The sequence below is a fragment of the Notothenia rossii genome (genome assembly GCF_949606895.1).
Source record: "Notothenia rossii genome assembly, chromosome: 3".
Taxonomy (NCBI): domain Eukaryota; kingdom Metazoa; phylum Chordata; class Actinopteri; order Perciformes; family Nototheniidae; genus Notothenia; species Notothenia rossii.
Window position 1 is genome coordinate 63463429 of NC_136901.1, and position 23832 is coordinate 63487260.

The window sequence follows — 23832 nt, forward strand, 5'->3', positions numbered from 1 at the left end:
TTCACTTAGTGTCCCTAATGAATTACTTGGAAAAAAGCTAAATGGGGAACTGAATTTGTATTAAATCTGAACTATCTATGTTTTCTTGCTAAGTGGTCGGACATGACCACAGGAAGGAGATGAGGGTGTGTTCGTAGGCAAGGGGCGGCGCGGTTCTCTCTACCGGGCGGTGTCAGCTGAAGAAAACCGGACAGAGGAGAAGAGAGAGGCCAACACACACAGGGAAAAATTTACCCGGGTGATTGTACTGAATTGGACCAGCGGACTTCAGGTAAGAGAGAAGCAGCGTTTAGGGCGTTTTCTCATGACTCAGGGGGAAGACTTGTGTTAGTTTAACTCAGGAGCAGAACAATGATTTATAACTCACTGCGGCACAGCGTGTCTTCTTTTATTCAGAAAATTATATTTCAGAATATTGAATAAAAGATCCTCACAGTAAAGCAGTATTTGTGAGTTATTTACCATAGGACAAAAGCTAATTTGAACATTCTAAATGCTATTTTCTTCACACACAATAGTTCCATTGAATGCTGAATAAATGTTTGTCTCGTTTGCAAATGCATTTGTGCATGTTTTATTTATTTTCTTATTAACATTTTATGAATGTACATCAATATTTGATTAATACTATTTTGGCATATTTAAAATATGCACTAAGATAGCATTTATTATGAAGAAGCTCTTGCAGCTAGGCTAATGTGCTTTATTGTGTGTAGGATAGGCTACTATATTAGACCAAGTGAAAACAAGGATTTACCTGCAGTTAGTGCTTACAGATTATTGTTTAAAATACTATGTGATCACTTAAGTTTGAATATCACGTTTTACGGTTGTCTGGATGCATGGAGATATGAACTGCATCGTCACTCTAGACATTGTGTGTGTGTGTGTGTGTGTGTGTGTGTGTGTGTGTGTGTGTGTGTGTGTGTGTGTGTGTGTGTGTGTGTGTGTGTGTGTGTGTGTGTGTGTGTGTGTGTGTGTGTGTGTGTGTGTGTGTGTGTGTGTGTGTGTGTGTGTGTGTGTGTGTGTGTGTGAGGATCCATCAGGATTCCTGTAGGTTAAACACACTTCTTCAGTCATGCATCCTCAGAATCCACATCTGGAGACAATACAGTGTCATGATTGGCTTTTAACTAGGAATTGATGACTGATTTATTTTGCAATTTGGTTCTATGTACGTTTGATAGGACAGAATACTTTATTTGTTAACTTTATTAGCTCCCATTTTCACATCAATACAGATATCTTTTCAGTATTTCCTAAACATGCTCATATTATTTTATTGAACACATTTGGCGTGAATTTCTGATTTAATTTTGGCACAAACCCACCTTTTATACCTCTACTTTAAAAAAATGTAGCCTACCCATAAAACATTGGACAACCCTTAAAACCAATATTCTGTTCTTCCTCAAGTAGGGACATCTGGTGGCAGTAAGAATGTATTTTTTCTGTAATCCAATTATTTAACACTAAAAAAGATCAGATTGTATTAATTGCAAAAACACCTAACAATCTTTAAAAATGATAAACTTAATTTAGTTAATTGGATTTCGTATGTACTGGAAATACATTTCACTGTGCTCCATTTTTTCTTCTCAAAGTTTTGGAAAAGTCATGGAAATTTAACTAAAGTTGCATCAAATATAATTGATATTGTATCTAATCGTCAAAATAGTATACTATAATGATAATAAATACTGTATCGTATAGTAATGAAACGTAAAATTGCATTTAACTGGCGAGGTATTTTGCTGGTGAGAGATTTTAGTTGCTTTAGCTGTAGAAGCTAAGTATGTTTTAGATAGGTACATGTTTCATAATGCAGAACTTATTTTCCTGTTCCATGTTAAAATAAACCATTTTCAGTGGTACCGCTGAGAAAGAGTAATTTTTTTGGTCATGGAAAATTAGGTAACGGTCATGGAAAGGTCATTGAAAATAATTTGTGAAAAAGTGTATGAACCCTGTTGTGTAAACAGGAATGTTTTGCATTTAAGAGAATACCTTTCCAGTCATTATTCAAAAACCTCTGCAATATAACTGACGTTAAGCCACGTATAATATGACCACCAGTGTTATATTATACCATTATAGCCTCAAACAGACATGGTTTTTAGAGACATTAGTGGCCGCTGCCTGTATCTGTGCGTGTCTGACCAAGCAAACACTATATTTGCATGTTTGTGCTGAGGAATAGCCTATTTGTTTATTTGCCAGCGATGTAATTCGAGCATGGCACGTGAGCTTTTTAGGACACCCAGAGAGGGACCTTGATTGAACTTAAAGTAAAAAGGTGATTTAGAAACTTTCAGAAGGAAAAGTTTAAGAGGAATATCTGGCTAATATTGCTTAAAATGTACAGCTGTAAGACTAATACAAGAGAGGAAACAAAACATTGATCTCTCTTAGTTAGATTTGGATTCATCATCAAATCTTTTAATTGATGGGAAGATATAACTATATTAGATGATCAAGTCTGTTCTATATGATTTTTGATGTTAGATTCCTTCATATTTGCCCATTATATCTTTGGCTTCTTATACTCGTATTGATTCTCTGTGGAGGTAATTCATCAAGTTGCCATCTAGTCTATTCTCAGGCAGTTACAGGGCTCTGCACTCTGCAGCAGAAAGCTCTCCCTCTGATTGAATCATAAACAGACAAATCTCACTTGGCTGATATTTTCTATAACATTACATGATGTACTGTGTGATACATTTAGCTGCCATGCTACTTTAGAGCCCCATTTTTTTAATTAAAAAAACGTCATCCTAGCCTAAGATAACATATATATGTATATATTCATCTAATTAAATTCATTAGCATATTTGGGAATATTTAAGGGTCAGTTATCTACAGAACACTTCCAATAATCTTTAATGAGATAGAAATGAGGTGAACCAAAGTACAGACAGAGATAGGCAGTTGGTGTTAATACTTTGGCAGAAAATGTTCCCATTGAGGTCTGTGTATACCTGAGTACAGAGATCTTTTTCTAGAAAACACACATTGCTCTTGATGTTTTCCCCAGCCAGGGGTAGTGGTACCCCAGGGGGTCTTCTGCAGTTTCCTGGGGTTACAATGGAATTTGGGAGTATCTCATACACATTTTTAATACAAATAAATAGTAAGTGTCTGTACGATTGGTAACTGAGCAGAATAGTTGAAAACACAAATTAGTTAAATAATCCAATCGCTATAAAGAAACAGCTAGCTATATGTCAATGTATAACATGTATAAAACTAACTGCTAAATGACCAAATAGATAAAAGCAATGAATAATTAAATTTTATAATTAGATAGCTAAAAAGAAACAGGTGTCTAGATGGCAGAAATTGATAGTTAAACTTAATGGCTCAATGGCTAAAATAGCTATTTTTGTAACGGCTAAACGGTTTAAATCACAAATGTTGAATAAATGGTTTACTAATAAAATAGATAAAAATAGCAGAAATCCTTTTCCAAGATCAATCAAAAATGTAATGGTTTGGTTGGTAATATCTAAATACTGATACTGGTATACTGCTGTTACCTCATATGTAAGTAGCCATCTACATAAGCTAAATTAGAAACTTCTTCACCCTCCATTACAGACTAATATAACCCTGAAGCCATCTACATACATCGATAAGTACTTATAAGGGTCTCTAAGCTGATGTAACCGTTTTGCTAAATGTCTTTTTTTGTTTGATATCAAAGTTCCATTTATTTTGCGTAAGTAAAAATAGCTATACTTCAGGCTGATTAAAGCATGTAATGGTAAATAGATTAATACAAACATCTGCTTTAATATGTATGTTATGTTTAATGAGTTCAAACTGTAATGAGTTCCAAATGTATTACGGAACATAACTTCAGCTGCCGTGTCGTTTTATAGGTGTCAGCATGTCAGGAAAAGTCAGCGCTGAGGAGATGGAGGAGATCAAGGAGGGCTTCCAGAAAGTGGGTGAGTAAAAATGTGTGTGGGTACATTGTAGATACCCAGTACATAAAGATGAATTGGTCAGTAATGTTTGAAGTGTAGTAAAGCACCTGACAAACACATGTTCATATACATTGTTGGTGCACCATCTGATGGACAGATGTTTGTCATGGGAGAAGAAAGAATGAAACCTTTGATACCCTACCATTTAAGTTATGGCTCAATGTAATAGTTTGATATTTTGGAAAGTATGTTTTGGGGTTTTCTTGCTGATAATTAGATTAGAAGATTAATACAACTTGTGTATTTGTTTATGCTAAAATTAGTAATCGACTTAGCTTAGCATAAACAGTGGACACAGCTAGCTTGGCTTTGTTCTAAGGTTAACAAAAAAAGCCTTAAAATGCTAATTAGATTAACTTTTTTTTATGTACAGTTTAACAAGTGATATAACATTTGCTAATCTATGATTTAAAGGGTGCTGGTAAGCTAATTAGGTTTCCTTAGACAGAATCAGTTGCAGTCTTTATGCTAAGCTAAACTAAGCTAAGTTAACTGTCTGCTGCATTTAGCCTCCTATTTAAAGGTCCCATGTCATGGCCATTTCTACTGATCATAATTCCATTGTTGAGGTATACTAAAATAGATTTATACTGTGCAATTATCCAAACTCACATTGGTTTCTCTTACAGCATCTCTGTAAAGTATGTGTATTCACCGGTATTCACTCTCTGTCCTAAACGGCTTGTTGGAGCTCGCTCCCTCCCTGTGAGCCCAGTGTGCTCTGATTGGTCAAGCGACGTGCAGCTGCTGTGAGGCTGTGAGCCTCATGAGCAGTGAGGAGCTGCTGTGAGGAACAGACAGGGCTTCCGTGTCGGCGAAACAAATACAGCAAGAACAAGCTAAATTCATCCTGAGCACACACAAACACTCACAGCCGAAGTAAAAACAATAAGTGTGGCTTGATATTGAGTAAGAAAAAGGTTTATAACGCTGTGAGAATGGGTCTGCGCAGAGCATTTATCCGCGATCCCAACTTAGCAGTCCGAAAAACGTTTACCCATTTAAACAGTCGTGGTAGATACCTTGTTTGTTTTAAACATCATAAATACACAAACAACAATGAATACTTACAGGTTGTGTACCCGAATCTCCCGCTAGTCCAAACAAAGTGGGAACAGCATCGTTCTTCAGTGCCCAACGCTGTACATATCCGGCATGAATCGCTGAAAGGTTTTGGGAAGCTTTGTTTTCGTGAAAGGCTGGCAGAGGGTGCGGCCATAGCTCTGGGCGTGGCTACTGGGTATCCCTGCGTAGCGATACCCAGGAAGTAAATGAGAAATCTCCAACGAGGCGTTTTGGGGAGGACTTTTCTGTGTTAGAGTTTTACTCCCTACAGGGTGTACTTTGAGGGTTTTTCACCGTTTACATGCATACAAACCTTCATAACACACAAGGGGATGGGTAATAACTGGAAAAGCATGACATGGGACCTTTAAAGGTAGGGTAGGTAATTTATTTCAGAAACACTTTTTGTTATATTCCATGGAATGCTCTTAACATCCCGATAGCAATGAATAAATGAAATGCTTTGACAATAAATATATACAAATATTTCATCTGTGGAAGCCGTGGCGCTGTAAAAAGCAAGTCCAATTATCTGAGCCGGCCCGGCTAAAATAACTGGATGGCCTACCTGCCTGTCAGCCTTCCATCTCGTGCACAAACTTATCTCGTGCCCTAATTGGGTCATGTGCGCGTTTGTGTGTGTTCGAGGATGGGCTCTGTAAGGAAGTCTGAAGGAAGAGGCAGATTTTTTTCGGTTGTGTACTTTCAAATTCTAGCTTACTCGAGCTGGTTTCTCCATTCTTACCTACCCTACCTTTAAGTCTTTATGTGTCGAGTAGTAGTTATTTTAAGCTAACTAGTCAGTAAACTGGGTATTTGTTTGTAAAGTATTTGCCATACGGAAGCCCTGAGAGGCAAATAGCAAAAATGATTCTGGTGATTCTTTTTTTTTAAAGTCTGATCTCAATTGATTTCTCTCCTGTGTTTATGACTCAAGTACAAAAACTAGGCTGAACCAGTTTTTGACCAGTATTTGACTAAACACGTTCATGTTTTGTAAGTTGGCAAGTTATGTTATATTTCTGTCATTTCTATTGGCTAAACATGTGTTTTCATCATATTAATATATATTTGCCTTGTTCCTTCATAGCTACCTATTTCATTGATAAAAACAAAAAAAGGAAAAACTTTTTCAAGATCTTTTTCATCTGCTCTGGAAACAGGAGAGGAAACAATTTACATCAAACTTAGAAAACGGATCACCATGATTATTTTTTTGTCATTCGCCTCTAAGGCTTCTGTAAATCCTCCACTGTAAACAAGTGTGAACACATGTCAATTTGAACAGAAGAAAGGCAAACATGCAATCCAGTCCAGTCATTGTGTTTAGATTAGCAAATGTAGACATTTTCAATACAAAACAGATACTATATCCTGATGGGCTCCAACTAAAATATCATAATTTTCCATTCCTTCTAGATGTGGATGGTAATGGATACATCTGCGCATCCGAGCTTGGGGAACTCTTCCGGGAGGTGGGCTGCTCTCTGCCTGGATACCAGATCAGAGAACTGCTTCAGAAGCTCGACCGAGACAACGACAGCCGCATCAACCTCGAAGAGTTCACGGCTGTAGGTAACACTAACTAACTAACTAACTAACTAACTAACTGACCGACCGACCGAACGAACGACCAACCAACTGATTAACTAATAAATAAAAGGTTTGACTGAATAAAGTCAATTCTTGATGGCTGTTAGGTGAATAAAAAAAGGCTAGCTTGGGGGATGGGGTAAATATTTTCCTAAAAAACTAGAAATGTCCAAGATTAAAGTTGTACATTTATGATAATAAAGCTGGGATTTTCTCTGAAATAAAAATGATACATTTGTGAGAAATACCTCACAAATACACAAGGCATAAACACAGACATTCTCTGAGATTAAATTGAATACATATTGAAAAGATAGCTAAAAACCGCTGCTAGATGGCTGAAAAAACATTCGTAAACACAAAAAAAATGTATTAATATAATGCAAACATTTTTTTAATTGTTATCTTACAGTTAAAGGGGACCTATCATGCAAAATGCACTTTTTGATGTCTTTTATACATAAATATGTCTCCCCGGTGTGTCAGGAACCTCACGCAGCGTCAGAAAATAAAACCCCCTCTTTTTTACTCCGTACCCAAATCTCTAAACAGGGGGTACAACGGAGCTGATCCAGATTTGCGTCCGATATGACGTAATATCGGAAATATAGGCTGGCTTTACACCCACGGCCCTATCAGAAATGTTGCTATCAGAAACAATGCCCGTCTGTTTTGGACGTAATATGGTCGGTGCATGTTTACATTAGCATCGCTAACACTCAGCAAAAATCATTTTGATAATCTGCTATAAAACTTGACCTTTTTCTAAGGTTAAAGTTTTAAATTTATAAGAAGAAAAGTGTGATATTTTCTGGAATTAAAGGGGTTTATTAACCAGACCACCTAAACTGCTGCTTTCCGTGTATAATGCCCGCACTGGACCAAACCTAACCAAATTATACTTTGCAATTGGATTTCGCAGAAAGGAAGGGCTTGTATTTGAGCTCAGGAAAAAGCATATTATCATACGCATCTGTATTTTGAAAAAGAAATGGGCCTCCATTAATACACAAGCTATGCAAACCCCTTCTAAGGGACAACATGGGTCAAAAAGTACCCGTATTGACTTACAATGTTATTTCGTGCATGGCTGAGTGTTTAGCTATATTTTTGGAAATCAATTTATTTAATCATTTAATATTCTAAGTATTTATTTTATATCTTGTTTTTGATCACCAAACATCATTATTTTCATTCTAAATTTCTTAATTTAGGAAATAAAACCGTTTTTGTACTTCTCCATCAAGTTTGAATACATGGGTAAAAAAATGACCCATGTAAGCAATGTGTTATAAATGATAAAAAAAAACATAATATTATAATAATAATAATAATTAAAACTGCGGTCACAGAGGTGCACGCAGTTGTGGGCGGGCCTTCGTGTCCGAGCGCCTATAGGGGAGGGTCGCCGGTCGTCCTGGCGTCAAGCAGACGCGTGCGAGTCCTCCGAAATGAGCCGTTCGTCATTTCTGAAATGTTGGCGTCCTGGTCTCCCAGGTCCTCCGGCAGCGACCCGGAAACGGATGTGGTCGCGCCGCCTCGAAGGAAATCAAATTTCTCTAAATGCTGTGATGTGTTGTGTGTGTTTGTGTGTGTTAGAGGGACAGATGATGTGGAAGGCAGAGTCGCTTATCTGTCATCTAACGGCTCCTACAAACGGCGGCGTGCGTTGTCGCTTCAACACTTCTGCCCTTTCACTTTGAATGGGTTGACGTCACGATTCGCCGAACTGCATTGTGGGAGCAAAGCGTAGCTTCTCTCGCGGTGCTCGCTGCAAAAGTAGAGCAATGTTCTACTTTTGCCGCCTCAACGGAGGCATCAGCCAATCAAATCATATGCCAGTGCAAGCTTTAGCCAATCAAACCGCATGCTTGTGTGTCTGGGGCGGGAGATTCATGTGATTGGTTGTTGTTCGAGTTTCAGCCCCCCCCGCCGGCAAGCGACAACGCACGCCGCTGTGTGTAAGAGCCATATATTTTGGAAAATGGTACATTCTAGGCTGTGAGCTCCCCGTTTGAGCGACTGACTACTCCTTCGATATGTAGCATCGCATTGGATATGGGCTGAACTTGTCCTGGAATGGAATTTTCCCGGCCATTTGCCTGGGAGGCCTTAGCAAAAATGTGCCGAAAATGCATGAAAACTGAACATTTTTCAAAATGGCCGTCTTTCTGTGTCCGCAATCATAAGAGCAATGTGTATACAACGTTTTGTGCATATTGGAACAACCATATGCGAGTAGTTTGTGACATGTAAATCGTCAAAAATGGTATATTCTCTGTTAGCTTACGACCGCCCCGATTGAACTAGCAACTTTTTTATTCCGACTTTAGGATGGCTGTGGATATGGCCTAAATTTGCCCTGGAGTGGAGTGCACCAGCTGGGCGTAACTCTACGTCCGACATAGAACCAAAGGTTAAGACCAAACTAAAGTTATGACTAGTGCACCACTTAGACTTAAGACCTGTATGCGTTGCGCCCGGGTGTAACTTTTACGCCTAGTATGTAGCAGGCGTAAATCGGAAAGAGAGACTAGTATCCATAGTAACGTAAAACAGGCAAGAAGGAAAATAACTATGGCAGTGCGTCTCTTTTACATGTTGTAACAACGAAAAGGCATTAAGACGAGAGAGTCGTCCGTGATCGAACAAACCCACTGGACATCTATTCAGTGAGCTGATAGAGGTTTCGTTTCGGCAGACAAGCCCTTTTTTGATTTAATCAAGGAGATCTCCCCTCAACAACAGAACGGATCAGACAGAAACGCTGCAGTCTCCCCAACCTTGCAGGTGCTGATTGCGCTCAGATTTTACTTTAATACTGTGGGAGACAGTTGTGGGACAGTTGTGGGAGACTGTTGTGAAGAAAAGGCAGCTGAGCCAGTAGACAAAGCTCTCTGTCTACCAGGCAATTTTCGTTCCTACCCTCACCTATGGTCATGAAGGATGGGTCATGACCGAAAGAACGAGATCGCGGGTACAAGCGGCCGAGATGGGTTTTCTCCGCAGGGTGGCTGGTGTCTCCCTTAGGGATAAGGTGAGAAGTTCGGTCATCCGGGAGGGACTCAGAGTTGAACCGCTCCTCCTTCGCTTAGAAAGGAGCCAGTTGAGGTGGTTCGGGCACCTAGTTAGGATGCCACCTGGGCGCCTCCCTAGGGAGGTGTTCATGGCACGTCCAGCTGGGAAGAGGCCGAGGGGTAGACCTAGGACCAGGTGGAGGTATTATATCTCTATGCTGGCCTGGGAGAGCCTTGGGATCCCCCAGTCAGAGCTGGTTGATGTGGCCAGGGAAAAGAAAGTTTGGGGCTCTCTGCTGGAACTGCGACCTCTGCGACCCGACCACGGATAAGCGGGAGAAGATGGATGGATGGATGGACTGTGGGAGACATGATTAATGTTCATCGCACAACTGCATGTCGGGCTATTAGACAAGTTTCCTTGGCTCTCCAGCGCCGCCTTAGGAATTATGTTCACTTACCAACACAAGAAGAAGCAGCAAAATCCTCCTGGCATCCGTGAAGATATGGGTGGACGACTTAACCACAATCACATAATAAACAACATATAGCCCTGTATATTTGTAACATGAACGCTGTTTTTTTGCAATTGCATTTCAATAAGCTATCATTGTGACCACATATTTTCATTAGGCCGTTTTATAGCCTATTTTATAAAAAAAACACACACAAAAACATTAGATAACAAAATTTGGAGAACTATTAACATGAAATTGAGATAATGACAAATTGTCTTCTTCAGTGATTCTTTGCTGATTCTTAAGAATTATAATTTTGAGTCTTAATTTCTCCTTCTCCAGCTCAATTTTGTCATGTTCCGCTCTCAGTTTTGCGGTCTCCACCTCCACATGAACGATCTCTTTCTCCAACAGTTCACGCTGTAGCTCTGTAAAATCCCTCTTTCTTTTTCGGGGTGTGGGCGTCATTTTTCTCTTCTTTTGGTTTCTGTTATCCATGACTTCGTTATCCAAGTCTTAGCTTGCTCTGAATGGAGGAGTTTGAGTGTTAAATTATGTAGACGTGTGTTGCTTGGCAATAATTACTGTTTCGCGTGTATTCACGTGGACGCGCATCTTAAGACCAGGCGCAGCTACGACCTAGACTAGTCAGGCTTGGTGCACTCGATGTCAATTCGAATCACTAAGTCGGACGTAGCTAAGCCCGACGTTAGAGTTAAGACCTACTTTTTTACGCCCAGCTGGTGCACTCCTGGAGTGGAATTTTTTCCGATAATTTCCCTAAGAGCAGTGTGCAAAAATGTGCTCAAAATGCATGAAAATCGGCCATCTTTCAAAATTGCCATTTTTCTGGGGGGCGGGGCTAATGAAAAGCCATTTGAAATATGTGTGCCATCATAATAGCAATGTGTATACAGCGTTTCGTGAATATCGGGAAAACTATATGGGAGTAGTTTGGAGTCATTTGCGACATGTAAATCTTCAAAAATAGTACATTCTCCGTTAGCTTACGAGCTCCCCGTTTGAGCAGTCGACTATTCATTTGCAATGTAACATCACATTGGATATGGGCTAATCTTGTCCTGGTTTGGAATTTTTCCGATCTTTTCCCTAGGAGAAGTGTGCGAAAATGCACTTAAAAAGCAATTTTTTCAAAATGGCCGACTTTATGGGGGGGCAGGGATAATGAAAGCCATTTTCAAATATGTCCGCAATTCCATGAGGAATGTCTGTGCCAAGTTTCGGGTAGTTCGGAGAAACTATATGTGACTACCGCACAATAGGGGGCGCTACTGAGCCGTATTTGCTAAAACGTACGAGCATGTTGGAAATTTTGCCCCCATCGCCTCCGGAATGTAAACATTTTCACCCGTCCTGGCCGCGTTGCCAAATGTCGCTACATGAATAGTGTTGTAACCCCCTATAAAACAGATCCAATCCCCAGACTATGAACAATTATAATAATATGTATATGCATTACAATAGATCTTTGCATACTTTGTGCTCAGGCCCTAATTATGTTATAAATAATTATTTTAGCAGTGATTTGGACCAAACAATATATGTGGCTGGGGGATTTGTGGATTTAGTCTTTTTAGCCCACATCTTTCCATTGCTCCTGTAATGTGCTTTTGGAGGTGGGGCGTGCCCTCCATGCACCTCTTTATACACAATTTAGACAAAAGTATTACACTAACAGGAGCTTTTATGACATCCCTTTCCAAATTCTCAGGCATTAATTTGAAGTTGGTCCCACCTTTTGCAGCTATAACAGCTTCCACTCTTCTGGGAAGGCTTTCTACAAGATTTTGGAGTCTGTCTGTGGGAATTTTTGCACATTCATCCAGAAGAGCATTTGTGAGGTCGGACACTGATTGGACGAGAGGGCCCGTTCTATTTCATCCCAAAGGTGTTCAATGGGGTTGAGGTCAGGGCTCTGTGCGGGCCAGTCAAGTTCTTCCACACCAAACTCATCCAACCATTCCTTTTTAGACCTTGCTTTGTGCGGCACAGTCATGCTGGAACAGAAAAGGGCCTTCCCCAAACTGTTTCCACAAGGTTCGAAGCCTAGAATTATCCAAAATGACTTGGTAAGATGAAGCATTAAGAATCCGCTTCACTGGAGTGGCCTAGGCCAACCCCAGAAAAACTACCCCATAGCATTATCCCTACTCCACCAAACTTTACAGTTGGCACAATGCAGTCAGGCAGGTAACGTTCTCCTGGCATTTGCCAAACCCAGACTTGTCTATCAAACTTCCAGATAGAGAAGCGTGATTGGTCACTCCACAGAACATGTTTCCACTGCTCCAGAGTCCAGTGGCGGCGTGCTTTACACCACTCCATCCAACGCTTGGCATTGTGCTTGGTGATGTAAGGCTTGATGCAGCTGTATGGCGGCAAATCTCTGTCATAAATCGCGAGGGCATATGAGATCCACGCGAGCACAAGTCAAGCAGCCGCGGACGTATATTATTTTCGCGAGCACTAAAACGGCACTCGCGTGAGAGCCATATTGAAGGAGCCAGCCCGTCAGTATCGGTGTTAGTCAAAATGAATCCCTTGGCGGTTCTAGTGTTAATTTACCGTTTTGTCTTCTCTTTGCTTAATCGATTTGAAACCAAGTCTAACGTAGCACTTAAAGTTAGCTTTCTAGCTAACACAACACATGCATGTAGCCTACCTTTCTCTGTGTTTTTTTTTGTAGTGATGAATGAAGTTGGATGTAGTGGTGGTCGTGTCACTGATCTTTATGCTGCAGACCCTGCATACCGCTGTTCTCTTCATATTACCGTCATCGACAACATAATCCTTGAATCCAAACTTCCCTATTTTTGGAGTAAAGCTAGCCGCTGCCATGTTAACTGACACTCCTGCCTTCTAGTGGGTTGCCAGGTTTGCATGCATGGCGCTATAATCACCCAATCACGTTTTTCGAAAAAACTAAACGTAATATCTCAATACAAAAACAAACCCAAATATTTCATTTTAAACAGTCAAGTCCTTTCAAGTCATCTATCTCAAGCTTAAGTCAAGTCTCAAGTCATGAATACCAAGTCAAAGTCAAGTCAAGTCTTTTATCAATGTTAGTCAAGCAAGTCTCAAGTCAAAAAATTTGTGACTCGAGTCAAGTCAGGTGACTCGAGTCCCCACCTCTGGATACTGGTGAAGAAGTTGTCCATTGTGATATATAATAATATCGTACACTAGCAGCATTTGGCCAGTTCGTCCTGTGTAATTTGACATAGACATGAACTCTCTTCCTCACTAGTAATGGATGACAAGGTCAGGTAATGTTCAAATATTATGTACAGTTATCTTTCACAAGATATCAAATATCTCCTTAGGTAAAAGAAGTGTAAAATAAGACTTACATGAATCAGTCGTGCAAAAGCAGCCTGTTGTGTTGTGACAAGTTTGGCATGTGAAAAGTTGTCCATGGTTAACATGTTCCTAACTGCAATCGTTTACAAATAAAAGCTTCCTATCAAATTCCATAGTGAATACATGTTTGGTCCAAATCACTGCTAAAATTATTATTTATAACAAAAGTATTATTATAATATGTATTTTTTTCATTTGATCACACTTGCATACAAGGGTCATTTTTGACCCATGTATGTAAACCTGATGTAGAAATACAAAAACAGTTTTAGTTCCTAAATTAAGAAAGGGAGAATGAAAATAATGATGTTTGGTGATCAAAAACAAGATAGTAAATGAATACTTGGAATATTAAATGATTCAATAAATTGATTTTCAAAAATATAGCTAAGAAACACATTGTAGGTCAATACGGGTCATTTTTTACCCATGTTGTCCCTTAGAAGGGTAGTGATACAAAAATGATTTTTATTCAAAAATTAAGAAAGGAAAAATGAAAGTAAGAAGTTGTGATAATCATAAACAAGTTAATTAAGGAATACCTGGCATTTTGAATTGTGAAAGTAATTTGTTGCAAAGATGTTTACAATTAAAACTCACTCGGGTCACTTTTGACCCATGTTGTGTATCAAAGGGTTAAGAAGAAAAAAACACACTGATTCGGATGAGGTGCATCAGAACTGAATCTTTAAAGTTGCTTGTTTTGAAAGCAAGTGACAGAGTATCTCTCTTAATTAGCATCTCAAAAAATGTAACCACAATTAAATTGACTCAGTTGTTTTTGCTTGCAGATTTTCGGGGATTTGAAGGACGACCGCATGGCCATGGGTTTCAGGAAAGCTTTGAACAAGAAAGAAGGCATCCTGGCCATCGGGGGCACCAGCGAGATCTCTAGTGAAGGAACTCAGCACTCAATCTCTGGTTAGTAAAGCTATACTTAAACTAATAGAATGATATGTTAGTGTACACTGTCCAATATCATGACAGAAGGAATCTGACTCTTAACTGAACTGTATTTCAGAGCAGGAGCGCTACGCCTTCGCCAACTACATCAACTCTTCTCTGGCGGAAGATCCTGACTGTAACCACGTCCTGCCCATCGACCCCGAGACTGAAGCTCTGTTCAAAGCAGTGTCAGATGGCGTCATACTCTGGTAAACCTTAAGAAGTCCCTGCCCAAACTCTATCAATAACACTAACGCATCACTTTCGTATTACTTGTTGTAATCCATCCTTTAAAAAAAGTGTATTCTTAATCCACGGGGCCTTGGCCTTGTTTCAGTCTGATGTTGAGGCTTTGTACCAGACTATTATGCTCATATGTTTTTCTCTCATGTTGTTTTTGCAGTAAACTCATCAACCTCTCTGTTGCTGACACCATTGATGAGAGAACCATCAACAAGAAGAAACTCACAGCTTTCACCACACAGGTTAGTTAGTTGCTTAACTCGATTTTCCACTGCTTATGTTGTTTTTAGTGTGATTTAACTTCATTGCATGTATCTTTGAAAACTATTCAACTATCAAATGTGGGATACAGTAGCATATTGTGGCTGTTAAAAGATATAGAACAATGAAAGCAATTTTTAAATCATTTATTTAACGGTGATGCCATCTTTACAGTATGTCTAAAACTACATCACTGATTTTACATTACTTCCATGAAAGTGACACATATTTTGGCTTCTGTCGTCCATCAGGAGAATCTGAACCTGGCTTTGAATTCCGCCTCGGCCATCGGCTGCCAAGTAGTGAACATCGGAGCTCAGGATCTGAAGGAGGGGAAACCTCACCTGGTGCTCGGACTGCTCTGGCAGATTATCAAGATCGGACTGTTCGCTGATATAGAGCTGAGCCGCAACGAGGGTGTGTACAAACACACACACTCACACTAGCCTGTTGACACAAAGCTAAAAGTAATGCGCCAAAACACAAAAACCGCAAATGACAAAATCAGTCAACATGAAACATTTGTGGCATTAAATTCAAAACTTAGAGTAAAGAAATGTTAATTATTGGCGTAGTGTTAACCAGACCCATGCTTGTTTTTCCATGTGCAGCGATAGCGGCGCTGTTGGAGGAAGGGGAGAGTCTGGAGGACTTGATGAAGCTCAGTCCAGAGGAGCTGCTGCTGCGCTGGGCCAACTTCCACCTAAAGAAAGTCGGAATGTCCATATCCAACTTTTCCGGAGATATTAAGGTAAGAAAATGTCTGAACCTCTCATCAAGCCTGGTGCAGGAATGAGTCCTTAAAACCTTCCAGTTACCTTGTTTCAGAGTAAATAGGTTTGTTTGAGATGAGCTGCGGCTCGCTTCGAAAGTAGAAGAGAATAGCCGATTGCAGCCGGGGGGAGGTCTCAAAAAGCTTGCGTGAAGTCGGACAGCTCTCAGTCGGCTTGACTCGGTTTGCATTTATAAAGAATGCACAAATGTGTTTAATCGTTAATGTCAGATATGTACTAAGTAAATACATTTGTTCCTGCTCAAGATTAGATTCAACTTTATTGTTATTGCACAGATTACAGGTACTGAGTTCAGGCAAGCTTTTTGAGACCTTCCCCGGCTGCAATCGGCTATTCTCGTCTACTTTCGAGGCAAGCCGCAGCTCATCTCAAACAAGCCTAATTACTAACCATCATGCAAAGCACTAGCAACACGGCGGTCGCAATTGCGCAGGTCTGTGTCGGTCTCGCTCATCTCAAACGATGAAATTGACTTACAAACGAGTCTAATAGCTTGGACCTAACAGGAGGTTAATTGAATCTACCGATGTTGTCACATTGACATTAAAGGACATCATGCATAGAAGACATAAGCGTGTGAAATAATTGTACAAGGTGCCAGCTTATTCGTGGTGAAATTAAAGTAATTGGACCCTGGTGTAGTTCGGATTTTAGCTGTAAACTTCTGCCGATTTAATCTCAGCTTCAAAAATCATCCTGCTGAAGAAAACAGTATCATAATCTTAAGATTATTTTCTGCAATAATCAAAATTGCAATTGAGAAATCCTGTTCTCTTTTGTTGAGTGAACCAGTGTGAAGCTAACTTCCTGGTAAGCCTAAAAAAATATGCTACCTGCAGCGCGAAACCCCCACTTAAACTCTCAGGGTCTCACCTGTATCAGACAGCTTGTTTCATAAGGCTGAGTGTCAATATCTTGTTTTTTTCTGCCATTGTCTTTGTGTTAAGATTTTAGTTTTATGGACTAAATATCTTTAGTATTTTGTCTCATCTCACTGAGTGTCTATCTGTTTGTGTATCTGTTATTCAGGACTCCAAGGCGTACTTCCACCTGCTCGAGCAGATTGCTCCAGACGGCACCAAAGAGGACGTTGCACAGATTGAGATCGACATGAGTGGTGTTTATGTAAGTTGTTGAGCCATTCGTTTGATGTAATATGCAAGTTTTCATCTTAAAGAAGCAAAGTCTAATACTGTATGTATGTTAATTAATGTATCTTTTATATTTGATTTAGTCTTTAATTACTCAGACATAAGGAGAAACAAACATGCCACAGAAAGTGTTTTACAATGTTACGATGTCTAACCCTAACTCTAACTGAAATGGATGTCATGCATGCCAAATGCCAGTTTACCCAACCCAATATAAATGTCTATGTGTCTCCAGGAGAAGGACCTCAGTAAGAGAGCGGAGTGTATGCTGAAACAGGCCGACCGCCTCGGCTGCAGACAGTTTGTGACGGCAACTGATGTTGTGAGCGGGAACTCAAAGCTCAACATGGCCTTCGTAGCCACGCTCTTCAACAAACACCCGGCTCTCACCAAACCAGAGAACCAGGACTGGAATCTGGAGGGTAAGCATGGACGATAATCTCCCTCGCACTGATACATTACTCACGTTCAATCCATGGAGGTGTAAAGAGAACTGGACTCAGCTTGGAGGCGGGGCATCGTTCATGCCTTTGAAGTTTCTCAGTGGCGCATGAAGCCAAAATGGCCTGACTTGAGAACATTAATCCTGATCATCCGGGGTTTTGGGCCCATAATGCACCTCATTTTCGCTAAGCCTCGCCTCCAATCGCTTCATCACTAGGCTCAGTCAAATCACTGGAGAGGGAAAATAACTCTAGATTTTCCATTTTTAGGACCTAATAATTTATATAAATAAGGGCTGATAAGGGGTTGATTAATACAAATATATATATATATGCTGATTTACAGACATCTCTTTCCGAATTTAAGTCAATAGGAAAAGCCAAGCCCTCAGAAAGCACATTTTTGTATTAGCCAAACCTTGGTACTACAACTTCCGTGATTTCGTTGGGCCTAAAAATACGTTTTGCCATTGACTTACATTGGGAAAGAGACGTCTGTAAATCAGTGTATAATTGATACTGCGTATTGGAGGTGAGGTTTAAGCAAAAATTGCAAGTACGCATGCTCTATGGGCCCCGACACAGTTACTATTGCTCTCTTGATTCAGGCCATTTTGGCTTCATGCGCCACTGAGAAAATGTCTTAGGATTCACCAGGGTCCCGCCTCCAACACTGTATCCAGTTCTGTATATACATCCATGGCTCCTTCATGAAGTAAATATAACTTCCTGTGCAGCCCTGAGTCTGAGTCTTATATCATCTCTGAAGGTGAGACCAGAGAGGAGAGAACCTTCAGGAACTGGATGAACTCTCTGGGAGTGAATCCTCATGTCCACCATATCTACGGGTCAGTACCCCTCTGTGTGAAAGGACTTTAGCTTTGTGTTGACTGTCACTGTTTAAATGCATGCATGTGTGTTATAATGCAGGGATCTGATGGATGCCATGGTGATCCTCCAGCTTTATGAAAGGATTAAGGTGCCAGTGGACTGGGACAGAGTCAACTTGCCTCCATTCAAGGGAGTAGGAGGAGGACATTTAAAGAAGGTACATGTACATGCTACCCTCAAACTCCTACTGAAGTTGATCAGGATACAATTAAATGAAGTATGAATGATTCATCCTCAAAAGTTATTATTAAAATGAATGTATCATACATGTTTACAGATATTGTATAACTTTTATGATTAGGGAAGTCTCGATTAAAAAAAGAAAAAGGTTGATATTAATAATATTGAAAATCCACAATTCTCGATACGTTAAGAAAACAAAACAATATATCCCATGTGCTTCAAACTAAAATCCTTTATTTTTGTTTGCATACTGTTTTTTCTTTTGTAGTTAAACAGTTGATTTCCTCTCTAATAACTATTTTATTTTTGTTGAAAAACGTTCTCCTCTAAAGATTACAATTGTACACGTCATGATAATGTTTTAATTAACCTTCACCGAGTAACAACTTTAACTGGAGAGAGCTTGAACGCACCTTTACGTAACCTAATGAAACCTCTGTTCACCAGCTGCTAACAGCTAATGCTAACTTAATCACAATCAGGATTTTTCTGAAGTTAGCATTAGCTGTTAGCAGCTAGCATCTAGCAGTTTTAGACAGTCTGTCTTTCGAGTGCAGTCCTAAAAATGGTATTTCTACCATCCCCGGGACATCTTATCCCTCACATCAGCTTGGAAAAACAGTCCAGTGTAGGTTCGAAGTTTCCGTCCTCTTGACTTCGCTTGTGAACCAACAATGTAAACAAGGGTTAGGGTCAATACATTAAAAACGATTCAGATCTAATTAAATATGGTTATGTTCCAATTACATATTATGGTTGGGACTGGGAGGTTAAAATACCCTAAGTTACTCTAAAGCAGGAGCTACTACATAAAGAGTGTCTGATATAATTTTGAAAAGGTGATATAGTCATTTTCCGAAACATACAGACCGTGTGTGTGTGTGTGTGTGTGTGTGTGTGTGTGTGTGTGTGTGTGTGTGTGTGTGTGTGTGTGTGTGTGTGTGTGTGTGTGTGTGTGTGTGTGTGTGTGTGTGTGTGTGTGTGTGTGTGTGTGTGTGTGTGTGTGTGTGTGTGTGTGTGTGTGTGTGTGTGTGTGTGTGTGTGTGTGTGTGTGTGTGTGTGTGTGTGCATCAGAGGGAAAACTGTGCCTATGCTGTGGAGCTGGGAAAGACAAAGGCTGGTTTTTCTCTGGTGGGAATTGGAGGACAGGACCTGTACGATGGAAATACAACTCTCACTCTGGCTCTGGTGTGGCAGCTGATGAGGAGGTGATTTAATCTCTCAACAGTGAAACTTCACTTTTTCACGTGCTTATTGACATTATTTTAGAAAATCACCAGAAACTAGAAAAAAAAACACTTTCAGACTCTGAAGCAGGTAGAGGGCGCTGAAAGGCTAAAGATCACTTCCAACATGTTCATTCCTTTTAGTGATGCCATAGAGAAAACAACCTCACTCAGAAATACTCCGCTTTGTGATAGAAAGCAATCGGGTTTATGGGAAATGTAGCATTTGAACGATTTTTTCATATAACTTATACACGTACAGAATTGTTAGGTTACCAGCTTAAATGAGTTTCTCCTTCTTCATCAGTTACAGCTAGATATTATCAAATGTTGTACTGTAAAGTCCCTAACTATTTCAGTAAATGATTACAAGCTACATACTTCACCAAAAGTATGATTTGATTTGATTGCTGATATTCTAACGTATGCTCTTATAATCCCTGCAGGTACACGTTAAATGTTCTGGAGGACCTGGGAGAAGGAGAAGTAGCGGGAGATGAGTTGATCATTTCATGGGTCAACAAGACGCTGGCTGAGGCCGGCAAGAGTTCCTCTATCAAAAGCTTTAGGGTCAGTTTTACTTTAATATTTACTCTAGCCCTTCTTAGGGTAAATTTGGCTTATAATAAGTCCGAAGTAAACAGTTGAGCTAGAACACATTTACAGACCCTTTAGCATTCTTTTCTATCACACTTTAGATCCAAAGTCCTGGCTTGAAAATTGTAGAATTATAGTTCAATTTTTTCTACCAGAGTAATCAGGTCTGTCACGTTTGCTTCTTTCTTTGGTTTCTACTAGTGTTAATGCTACTGTATTATGTGTTTGATGTAATGCATCACAAACTGATCATTGACATGTCCGAGACTGTGAAAAAACACAGCTCTTTGTTTACCAACAATAATGAAATTGTTCACAGTTTTATTTGAAAGAAACAGTAGTGCTCTGTTGACAGCCTAGTTGTTTTGAGTGTATTTGTCACTATGTGGAGTGTGTGTGTGTGTGTGTGTGTGTGTGTGTGTGTGTGTGTGTGTGTGTGTGTGTGTGTGTGTGTGTGTGTGTGTGTGTGTGTGTGTGTGTGTGTGTGTGTGTGTGTGTGTGTGTGTGTGTGTGTGTGTGTGTGTGTGTGTGTGTGTGTGTGTGTGTGTGTGTGTGTGTGTAGGATAAATCCATCGGTACCAGCATGCCGGTTCTGGAACTGATCGATGCCATCCAGCCGTCCAGTGTGAACTTTGAACTGGTTCAAACAGGAATTCTGTCAGAGGAAGACCAACTCAACAACGCCAAGTAACCACCGCCTGCTTTCCTCTGACTGTGGCTGGGTTTAAGCTTCACATTAGATCTGTGAAAAGTTCTTCAGCCTGCAGTGGGATATTATTTAGTGCCTACTGTGTATGGATAAAATAAAACATAGGCAAATATATATTTACCTGTGCTCAGGATTTTTGAAATACTCCAAATAAAAATATTTTAGCTTAATGAAGTGATTATTAAATGATAGATCCAAAACACAGAAAAAAGGCTAGATTGAACCACAATTTCACAGATATTTTCATTTTTATATTGTTGTGTCTCATTTCCATTATATAAAGGTGATTAAAACATATATAATTACTGATGTGTATTCACAATTATAAAACCGATAATATAACATTTATAAGATTGTATTTTGCAATTGGAACACTATCAAAAAGACGTTAACTATAAAGAGAAACAAACATTTAAAATAATAATATCAATTAAATTACCAAAATAAAAAATGATATATAGGAGAGAAACGAGTCAGAAGTCAGCACACTTTTTATTTTTCAGTGGCTGTAATTTTGAAAGCTCACATGGTACATCTAACATGCATTTACTGCAAATACAAGTAACAAGAAAATACAATGAATGTCGCAGCTATAATTTGTTGCCATAGCGATCCTAACTATGACCCTTTCCTGCACCAGGTATGCTGTTTCCATGGCGAGGAAGATTGGAGCTAAAGTGTACGCCCTGCCTGACGACCTGGTGGAGATCAACCAGAAAATGGTGATGACCATCTTCGCCTGCCTGATGGGGCGAGGCATGAAGAGGGCTTAAAGGACACACACACACACACACACACACACACACACACACACACACACACACACACACACACACACACACACACACACACACACACACACACACACACACACACACACACACACACTGACATGTTGCCTGTGTGACTGGATTAGACATGCAGAGATGAGCTTTGTTTAGTTTTTTTAAAGTGGTTATTCTGCATTAAGCCAAAATAGAAGTATCACTTTAGTCGTCTTTTCTGCATTTCGTTGTCAATAATCAATAATGACACCTGTGTATGTTAACACAAACAATAATGATCATGTTTGGGCTCCAAAGGACTTTCAATTTTCAAAATGGTTGTGGGATTTTGCAGAAAAGTGAGACTTCTAGAACAGCTACCTGGTAAATATGAGTTTTTTTATGATTCTCAGTTTTGCTTGAACTGATTAGTAGTGCCACATTAAAGGAGTACTGCTCATAGTTATGAACATAAGTGTGAATATGTTTGTCTAGACTGGGTCTGCCCAGTGCATTCTGGGAGGGCGTCCTGCCCCGCTATGACCCTGTTGAGGGGTAATCCTGTCCATGAAATAAATGCATACATTAAGGTTTTTTTTGTTATGCAAAGGCAGTGTCACATGGGGATTTTAAGACAATAATCATTTAGACCTCGCAGTCCTGTACATTATTTTATTTGTTTCTCCTATTAATGTTATTTCTTAAACTGTACTGACAGGACTAACATTTCCCCGGCTGCATTGCCTTTAATTTCCCCATGTGTCACACCTCATGATCGTCCTGCTGTATCTCCCAATGTGCCAGCCAAACCACCAAATGAGCATTAAATGTTCCTAAGCCATAAAATGATATTCTTTACTGAATACCTTTTGGCCTGTTTTTTATACTCCCAAAGCTGTGCAGGATAATATGCACAGGATATAAGTGCAATGTTTTCACACTGGAAGATCTTTAAATCAGTATATTATGAAACAACAAATCCGGGGTATTCAATTGTTTAAAAAAATGCATAAGAACCCTAAAAATTGCTTTATTTGCACCTTCAAAATTCCCTTAAAACACAACCCTAAAACAGTTGATTTGATAATTAGGGAGAATTTATTTTCTACATTGTGGACATTGCATTTCTAACTTGTCAAAGCTGCTACTGCTTAATACTCAATACAACAGAAGACATAACAGAAGAGAACATCTACATTTCCATGACCTGTTAAAACTGGTCCATGTTTAAAATGTCAGGGAACATGTGTTTGTTGCTGACAAATATTGTTGTCCTAATGTCGCAGGTGCATTTGTGGATATGTTAAAAAGTGATCCAGGTTTGATGCTGCCGATGTTCACATTCTACTTTTGTTCAGTTTTTTCTTGTATACATTTTCGATTGGCCCTCTGGAAAGCCACTGTTGGCAAAAATGTTGCTTCACATGATAGCAATACTTTTAATACTCAGTGTGTTTGAACAGATCGATTATGTTCAATCAAATAATTGTTCCATACATGTTTGTCACTTTTTGTCTTGAGGGCGACTTGATAATTCAATATTAGAGTTATAATGGACTGTAGATTTACTTCAAAGTATACCATCATTAAAAAATGTTTTTACAATTTGCAGATTAATCCAGAACTTTTCAATTAGAGAGAATGAGAATTTCCTGAGCCATTGTTTTTCAAGTTTTTTATTTTAATGTGATCAAAACAGAGTATTTTACATACTTCAAAATCTCCACTACAATCTGCCTTATCTTTTTTGCTATACACCAATGTATGTGGTAAATATGGGCTGCTACGCAGAATCAGCCCGCTGTGCTGAGCAGCAACAGAGACGGATCGGCTGGGTTGATAAGGGAAAGAAGGCTGTTGCCATGTCAACAGTGTGGCTGATATGACATAATGATGGTGGTGTGGATATTTGCAGTCTTAAGAGGCAGCTGTTGAGCTTAAGGAATGTGTCCTGGCTCTAATCCACCAATTATTTGTGCCATTCAATCTTAAACCCAGATCCAGGCTTTGTCTACCAAGATCTGGGGCCTCATTTATAAAGGGATATACACTCAAATAAATTGCGTACGCCAGTTTCTACGCAATGTTTGCGATTTATAAAATACTAACTTGACGGGAA

At 39.6% G+C, this 23832-nt stretch overlaps 1 protein-coding gene across 2 annotated transcripts; it reads left to right on the forward strand.

The window, feature by feature from the left end:
* Positions 1 to 129: 129 nt before the first annotated feature.
* LOC307032329 (plastin-3-like) lies at positions 130 to 23322 on the forward strand. Of its 2 annotated transcripts, XM_079670215.1 has the most exons (16): positions 130 to 271; positions 3882 to 3950; positions 6474 to 6625; positions 14298 to 14427; positions 14528 to 14660; positions 14855 to 14936; positions 15207 to 15372; positions 15567 to 15706; positions 16779 to 16874; positions 17136 to 17322; positions 18113 to 18191; positions 18274 to 18391; positions 19492 to 19625; positions 20090 to 20213; positions 20803 to 20927; positions 21590 to 23322. In XM_079670215.1, the coding sequence occupies exons 2-16, from the start codon at positions 3890 to 3892 to the stop codon at positions 21720 to 21722; spliced, it is 1860 nt and encodes a 619-aa protein (XP_079526341.1). In that variant the 5' UTR covers positions 130 to 271; positions 3882 to 3889; the 3' UTR covers positions 21723 to 23322. The 2 variants fall into 2 exon arrangements, with proteins under 2 accessions (XP_079526341.1, XP_079526342.1); XM_079670216.1 differs by lacking the exons at positions 130 to 271; positions 3882 to 3950 and having other exon boundaries at positions 6489 to 6629.
* Positions 23323 to 23832: the final 510 nt, after the last annotated feature.

Coding starts and splice junctions, on each gene's coding strand:
- LOC307032329 (XM_079670215.1), top strand. CDS start 3,890: ATGTCAGGAAAAGTCAGCGCTGAGGAGATGGAGGAGATCAAGGAGGGC. Junction 6,626..14,297: donor ACCTCGAAGAGTTCACGGCT/GTAGGTAACACT, acceptor TTTTGCTTGCAG/ATTTTCGGGGATTTGAAGGA. Junction 14,428..14,527: donor AACTCAGCACTCAATCTCTG/GTTAGTAAAGCT, acceptor ACTGTATTTCAG/AGCAGGAGCGCTACGCCTTC.